Source organism: Macrosteles quadrilineatus, unplaced genomic scaffold (genome assembly GCF_028750875.1).
Source record: "Macrosteles quadrilineatus isolate MER2022 unplaced genomic scaffold, UCM_ALF_1.0 Scaffold_2__2_contigs__length_208266976, whole genome shotgun sequence".
NCBI lineage: Eukaryota > Metazoa > Arthropoda > Insecta > Hemiptera > Cicadellidae > Macrosteles > Macrosteles quadrilineatus.
In genome coordinates, this window is record NW_026542595.1 from 40,581,827 (window position 1) to 40,590,473 (window position 8,647).

Below are 8,647 nucleotides of genomic sequence, written 5' to 3' on the forward strand. Positions count from 1 at the left end.
ACTAATAAACAATATAGCTTTTTGAGCTATTGTATAAGGTAGAGATTAAAGAAAATATAATACATATTTTTTTTACTAAAAATTAATATTAATATTACAACAGTTTTGTACGTGGTTTCGATATTGTTTCTGGTCAAAGTTCCACAACATTTAGTCGGGGTAATGTCTCACGCCCAATTAATTGAATTCGGATGCGATTATTCTTCAGGTAACAACGTGAAAAAACTTATCCTGTATAAGAATTAATTGAGGTCAATAAACAACATAGTTTTTATACTCTCTTTACGAATAATTCAAAATTGTTAAAACATTACAACCAAATGGCTTTCATCGATTTGTTTAAATCTGCATCTCGTTGAAAGGTTGACTAACGCTAACTAACATGAAACACTTATATTAGTGGTACCCCGACGTTTTCTAATTATTACACTTTAAAAGCTATGAGATTTCCTAATCAACGCATAAGTAGAGTACTTATGCCTACGTTTAATATTTCATAAAAATCACAAAATATTATTAAACAACTAACTAATACAAAATAATTTTTTTACAAACTCCTCTTATAAAAAACAACTGTATATTTATAATAGTAAACTGAAATTCACAACATGTCAATCAGGGCTCAAGATTGTCCATTAGCGTAAAAAGTCAATTATTCAAATTTAAAAAGGATTTAACGCGTCACGTTTGATTAAATTACTCTCCAAAACAAGTCAGTCACAATCACACACCCAATTTACTGTGAAAGTGGCTGGACGTACTCAAATTGCTTTAATAATGATTCTTCTCTTTCAAATGGGAAGAGCTTTTTGTTCAGTCTGACAAGCTACGCGTTTATTGAAAATGCATTTAAAGCATATATTTTTTACAGGAGAGGCTTTTTTTATTCATACATGGTTAATAGATATTCAATACTGAAATATTTAACACTACTATACTGATTAATAGTATTAGTATATTGCTAAACTAAGGGTTAATTTGTCACAATATATAAATGTATAAAAGTACAAGGGTTGGGTTAAACACGTAATACATAAAAATATAGTCATGAGTACATAGCATATACAGACTTTTTTATTAAGACACACAAGACTGATTTTCATACACATGAAATAGAATCGTAAGAATTTTGAACAAGCAAATTCATATCAAGAAAGGTTGGTGGCGATTTGTTGAAAAACGTTGTTATAAAACGATAGCAAGTAGTCATTTTGTTTATCAATCTTTATAACTGGTTGAAATTTGACAGATTTAAAGCCTTTAATATATTAACTTCCATACTAACCCACACCCAAACCTAAAGTTAACCGACAATTTTGTTAACTATGAATACAAACAAATAGTTAGAGAAAGCAAATAGTTGACATTTTATTTACATAAAAATGTGCAAATATTTTATAATTTAGGAATAATGACTCAGTTTAACTCGTGGTGTTTTTATCGTCAGTAATGAGATTTATGAGTCTTCTCTATGTCTCCATAAATTCATGATCTTAGTAAAACGATGAATGAATCCATACTTTATTATTATTTTAGCTCAGTAATTCGTTTCTGCACAATGAAGATTAAATTATTTTACCCAAAGAAATTGTCAAAGGTAGTTTTAGTATGTACAGGTGGTAAAAAACTTAACTGGGTAAAAAAGTAAATACCTTAAGTTTTAGTTACGTAAAATCCTTCACTGAATAAGTTATTGAGTCACTCTCGCTAGGGTTAAACAAACAGTAAAGAGCTTAACCATATGGAGATAGCTTGATTGCTGAGATGAAAAATACAGAACATTGGAAATGTTAACGTAAACTCTATGACCAGTGGTCTGATGTAACTTTAATATTCCTTTTGACCTTATCCTTGAAACTTATTTAATCAAAATCCTTTCAAGAGCTTAGAATCATTTATAATGTGTGTAAATGTACTTTAGTTTCAACTCTACTTAATACCTAGCTAGAGGAAGGGGCAACTCGTATGCAAACAATAATAATCATTGACGAGTAAAGCCATACATAGACGTATTTAGACAGTACGAAATAGTCTCATTATAATTAATAAAACACACACACAATTCACAGAAGACAATGAGATAATGTTTTATTGTTTTATTGATCAAATAAAGAAGTGGTTTCTGTTAATTTGTATCCTGATGAATAGCATCGTCCAATACTCGTCACAGCAATTACATTTCAGGCTCTACAGTACAACTCGGGACTTGTCACGAAATGTGTCACTTGGTACTAGTAGGAAACTATACTACTTTGTACATTGTTAATCAAATGAATTTGTTCGTAAAACGTGATTTAGAACATACATATCAAATGAATACTTTGGAATACAAATTAAATATGACTAAGCTCCTTTATGTCAGAGATAGATTTGGGGTTGGGATTGGTCCGACCCTGATTTCTCTGGCCAAACTGAAAACCCTTTTCGTCTACATAAATATTTAATTTTCGGGAGTTTTAGAGTATAGATGGAAAATTAAGTTGCTGCTGTTTTACAGGAAACAACGGGGTTTAAAAATAAACACTTTAATTTCTCCATCATAACCATTTTTATCTATATTTATCCAACTGGGGCTCGGTTCATATCTCACAGTCTCGCTCACAGTCTTCGTCAGTTTAAAAGGTTTAGCATTTTTATTTCGTTTCATACTATTGTTAGGCGTTGTCAGATTTTTATATACAGCTTGTGTAATAATTTGAATAATCTGTTATATATTTTATTCTCTAAGTACTTGATGTTTCATTGCTAAGATTCAGTTATGATTTAAATGCTTATTGTTGTGAGTTCAATTGAAAATAAAAGTGTGTTGAAAGTAATAGCTATCTGATTTAACGTTTTTAAAGCTTTTACCAACTTACATAGAATTTAATCTAACATTGATGTGAATTCCAACACTATTTTGTAACTATTTCTACTACGTTATCAATAAGAATCACAATTACTTATAATACTCAGTGTAGTAAGTAAAACCTAATATAACATAATTTGTGTGGTATTAACAGAAAAAGATAACAAAAGGTCCTGAAAGGTATTTAAATTAACAAGCCTCTTAAACTCAAAAAGTTTCATTTCTAACCATTATACGGTAAAACACACGCAACTCTACTCAACAAATTGAAAACCAATCGTCGCGTTTATCCTTACTTATTTTATTTCGTAATTCACGTTTCATTTTGACTGAACTGTGCATTTAGAAACAATGGTATAGCTGACAAGGCATCTTAATGGTGGGAAACATTGCAGGATTGAATTCACATCAGTTACAAAATATTCAAAATTGACTCTGTTATGAAAACAATAAACGTCATATTATTAAACCGTTCCGAAATTTCAAATATTACTGATAAAGATTAAAACTCTGAATAAAAAATCATGACATTTTTCTTTAGTAGGGTAGTTTTAAATTCAAATTTTATCTCAATTGAACGCCATTATACATTACACATCTGAAAACATAAATAAAAGTTACACGACGTTACTACAGTAAATTAATTGATTATTCATAAAAATACTGTGATAATTGATCAACAAAAGCTTTATTTACCGAAACTTATTTTAAGTAGCCTACACTTGCTCATGTTCAGTTGTCGAGGGAATAGACGGGATCTTCAAATGTTTTTTATTGATTTACCCTAGAATCTTCAGCAGAGTTCACATTTATGTAAAAGCTAGCGACTCTTTTTCTTGAATTCAATGGAATTGATCTGCAGATAACTATTAACTCTAACATGAATAGTATAAAGTATCTATTATATTATTTAAGTGATCAACTCACATTTTTATATAATCCATGCATTATAATTCCGTTGTCTGTGAACCAGGAAAACAATTACAATGGAAACGGAATATAATGCATAGAACTACATTTAAAATGTTGTATTTCTGCTGCCAATTATTCTGTATAGACAGGTGCCTGCCACAAATCGCCATGGAATTAGTAGTGCTAGAAACAATTTCGTAAAAAAGAAAAAGAAAATGTAAATTTTGTTTGTTACTTTATTTGTATCAATTAGACCTCGGCAAAAAGTTTTGTAAACTTGACGAGGCCAAGCTGTTGTATTAAAATAAATAAATATATTTGAATTTGAGTTTATATTTTTCGTTTAAGGCCATTAACCAATAAATAAATAGGCATATTTCACATGAAAGTGAAGTTCCGAGTGTGTAGATTTGCCAAAAAGAATTGGAATGAACTAATTCCCAAAGAGTTATGCCCCACAGGCTGATTTCTTAAGGGCTACGCATTACATGCTTTTGAATTTTACACTATCTAAATAAGAATTTTTGTTAATATACTTTTTTCCATTTTTCATAGTGCTGTAAATTTTGAAATATGAATGTAAGTAACAGGGCTGTGTTTGGTTAAAGAAAAGTAGTGAAATAAAAGTAAAATTTACATAATAAACTGCAGGTTAGGAGGCTTGACTAAATATAGAAAATTAGGTTAAAATAACATTTGTATGTACCTATTGACAATATTAAGTAATTGATATATTCCTACAATATATTTTTTTTTTTTGGGATCTATTGATTTCAAATGTACGTAGGGGTATGAAAAGCAAATAGATCTAGACTTCTAAATAAATATATCTTTTCCAAATAAATCAAAGAGGTCAAGTATTTTTAAGCACACATCAGCCCCACATATGTACTCTAGTTGGTTGCTTAGAGAATTTAAAGCTTTTTTTTCTGAATTAAAAAAAAAAACAGAACTTTACTGCACTAAATGATAAAATAAGTATTATGTTTCTAAGGTAAATAATAGATGTGTAACTGTCTCATAAAGTAAATATAAGGTACTGCATTTACTGCATTCTCTCTCTTGTACTCCGGTATCCCACCTGTTGAGCAGAGCACGGGTATAGCAGCTAGTTTATCAATATTTTATGCAAATTTTAATTTAAAAAATTGTTCTTTTTAAAATGAGTTAAAATGAAACGATAATGATCAAAAGCTTTACAAATGCATAAGCCATATAAACCACTTATGATGTGTAAAATAGGTATTTAGCTGTTGTCAAGAAGCATGCAATTGCTTGTTACCCATTCATTTATTACTATATTACAAAAAAATATTTTACCATGATATAAGACCAAATTTGATAGAGTAGATTTTTGTTCATATTATATTTCCAAGTTTCTTTGAGATGCTTGGGAAATAAGACTCCTCCTCCAAAGTGATTTCCTTCAGACTGTCTCAGCAGCACAAAACGCCACTTGAGTCTCAACTTATATTTCTTAGAATTATTCTCTCTCTTTGCTTGGGGTATTCCTTAAGCTACCAAAAACGCTAACGTCTACAACTTAATTTAACTACTAAATAATTTTCGTTCAAAACCTATAATCACGTTTATGTAAAACACAACTGTTAACGTCATATATTTTCAAACAACAATCTTTCATATATCTTTAACATTAAAGCGGTATACGAACAATAATACAATTAAACAAACATATTCATTGAAATTGTACCTATCTGAACTTACATATAAATTTCTCGCTATAGTTATTATAGATACAATTATAGCTCATTTTATAAAAAAAAAAAAAAAAAAAACTGAATATCTCGTTGATAATTGATATAATTGACAAGTTTTCCCATCTGCACACTTAAACGCGTGCTGTAATATATAATATGTGAGGGTACATCTTTGAAAAATGTCTTTTTGGGAATCATGTTTACATGTTACATATGCAATATTAACATAGATTTTAACGAGAAAAGGATTTAAAATTCGCTTTATTCATTCATATAAACAACAAGATAAACTTAAAACTTATGTGACACTAGAACAATAAAATCTTAATTTGTCTTTATGTGATCATTGCGAGTAATGAGTCGGTCACAATGTCTTTAAGACATCCAACTTGTTTGGATGGGCAATATAATATTTAGTGAGAGACAGCTAGATCAGATATAGGAACGGCTGGGAACCATTGCTGAATGCAAATTAGATATGTAATATCAAAGCGTTTTGAAAAGGTTCAGTTGTTACAAGAAAACAGAAGCTTGAAAAGTGTCTTATAGAAGAGGGGTTAAAATATTTTAAATTAACATTAAATCCAATAAAGCTTCGGGCTGCATTTGTTAACACAACGAATTAGGCATTAGTATCTGGCAGTTCTTAGTACAGGTAAAACTTAACAACCGTCTTTAAATGTAAGTAGTTAGTATTGTTTAGAACAAACCACTTTTACTTGTATTTAACTTTTTATTGCTATTATATGTTTGTTAATGTTCTGAAAATCTGTACGTGATGTGAAAATAAAACAGCTACATTTCAAACTAATTAATTTCCAAAATATGCAGAATCTTTATTTACTACAGTGTTGAACTTAAAATGAAAAATAAAAATTTTCAAGTAGTTATAATAGATTTTAATAATAAATATCTGATGAGGATTAACATCGTATTAAAAATGTATTAAAAGTGCATATTTTAGCTGTGTTACTACGCAATCATGTTCAAAAAGGTACATCCAAGGATAACTTGTATTAAATCTGTAGACAATTTCTCTGGAAATTAACATCGATTCGAAGGAGCAATAATTATGTTAGGCTGAGAGTAACAACATTACAATGTCTGTGAAAGTGGTTTAGACTGTCATTGTCGTAGTGCAAAACGTTGTTATTTCAACTACATGGAACATTTAGGTAAATGAAGTACAATCGTAGTTCATGTAAAAATAGTTTCATAGGTCCTTGTAAATGCAAAATCGTTTAAGGTGGTTATAATAAAAACTACTGTAGCGTAATCAAAAGGTTATTGTAGAAATAATAAAGTGGACTGTATATGGGTTATTAATTTAATTTTGACAACAGAAAATAATTATGGACTTTTGGTTGAATTTTTAACACTGAACTATAGTTATGTTACCACTTTGACGTTATTAAGGTCTTGAAAGAAGATCTGGTCGAATGTTGTCTCTTGTTGAGAAGATATGTTTCATGAATGTCCAAATGTTCTCACGGTACACAGAATTTAGTCAAATTAAAAAAGGTTTATTTAATGAACACAAAAGGAAAAGGTAAATGAAATAAGTCAAAATAAAAGGAGAGAGAAATGAATTATGTTACACAAAGAAACGATATTACAAGAGAGAAAAATTGCACTTTTTGAACCAGAATGTTTACCTTGGAAAGTTTACATTTTTAAATTTTTATTATTGTATTGTTGTTGACATGTGGGGATTATTTTAATATGCTCATATGGTCAGCTGGCCTTTTACTGAACATACCGGCCTCCATAAAACGATAGTTTTATAACAATGAACACCAAATTGTGTAAAAAACGGAGCACTGAAGAATATTCTGAATATTATTTACAGCTATTTACAGGTCTTTCTAAGTTGTATGGCTTAGTTTTGAGGGAGAGGGAACACTTTAACAACTGGTCTAGTAAGGTAACCGTGTTGAGTCTTCAGATCAACAACCCTGACTTGTCCATCTGTGCCAGGATGCAACTGTGTGACACGGGCAAGGGGCCAGGACAAAGGAGGCGATGAAGAGTGGATCAAGACTAGATCTCCAACTTTTATGTTTTCTGTCTTATGAGTCCACTTGGATCGTTGCTGGAGTGTATGAAGGTACTCTAGTTGCCAGCGCTTCCAAATCCTTTGGTGGAGAGCTTGTACTAGATGCCATCTTTTGAGCCGAGTTAGTGGAATATCAGCATGGTCTTCTTCTGGAATTGATGCCAGCGGAGATCCTATGAGGAAATGTCCTGGAGTGAGTGCTGAACAGTCATTAGGGTCGTTAGATAATGGTGTCAAAGGACGGGAATTGAGGATTGCCTCTATTTGTGTAGTCAGAGTCATGAATTCTAGGAGAGTAAGAATGTGTTCACCCATGACACGGCGCAGATGGTATTTGACACTTTTCACTGCTGCTTCCCATAGACCACCTTGATGGGGCGAAGCAGGAGGATTGAAATGGAAATTTATTTTCCTGGATGAAGTGAAATGCAATAGTTGTTCTTCAGATTCTTTAAAGCGCAGGGTGTTTTTGATTGTTCGACGCAGTGCAGAATCAGCGCCTACGAAGTTCGTGCCACAGTCGGAATAGATATCTTTACAGAATCCTCTTCGGGAGATGAATCGTGTGAGTGCAGCGATGAATCCCTCAGTTGTTAAATCTTCTACAACTTCTAAGTGCACTGCCTTTGTCACAAAACAAACAAAAACACAGATGTAGGTTTTGATATGACGCATTCCGCGGAGATTGACAACTTTCATGTCAAAAGGGCCACAATAGTCAACGCCAGTGGTAGTGAATGGTCGAGCTGGAGTTACTCTTGCGGTAGGAAGATCTCCCATGAGTGGAGTGATGTTCTTTGGTTTCACTTTGAAACATTTTACACATTTATGAATACGTGTCCGTATGACTTGACGAGCCGAAAGAATCCAATAGTTTTGGCAAAGGATTGCTTGGGTCAGTTGTGGTCCGGAATGTAAGTGAGTAGTGTGGACAAAGTCTATGAGAAGATCAACGATATGGTGCTTCTTTGGAAGTACTATTGGGTTTTTGACGTTGAATTTCAGCGATAGCTTCTTAAGCCGGCCTCCCACACGAATTATGCCGGAAGCATCCAGAAAAGGGTCTAAACGTTGAAGATTAGAGGTACTGGGTTTGTTTTTGTGAAGTAGAGT

At 31.6% G+C, this 8,647-nt stretch overlaps 1 protein-coding gene across 1 annotated transcript; it reads right to left on the minus strand.

Moving 5' to 3' along the window:
- Window positions 1–7,357: 7,357 nt before the first annotated feature.
- LOC128984099 (uncharacterized) lies at window positions 7,358–8,314 on the minus strand. The gene has a single exon (XM_054403381.1). The coding sequence runs from the start codon at window positions 8,312–8,314 to the stop codon at window positions 7,358–7,360; it is 957 nt and encodes a 318-aa protein (XP_054259356.1).
- Between the last annotated feature and the right edge of the window lie 333 nt (window positions 8,315–8,647).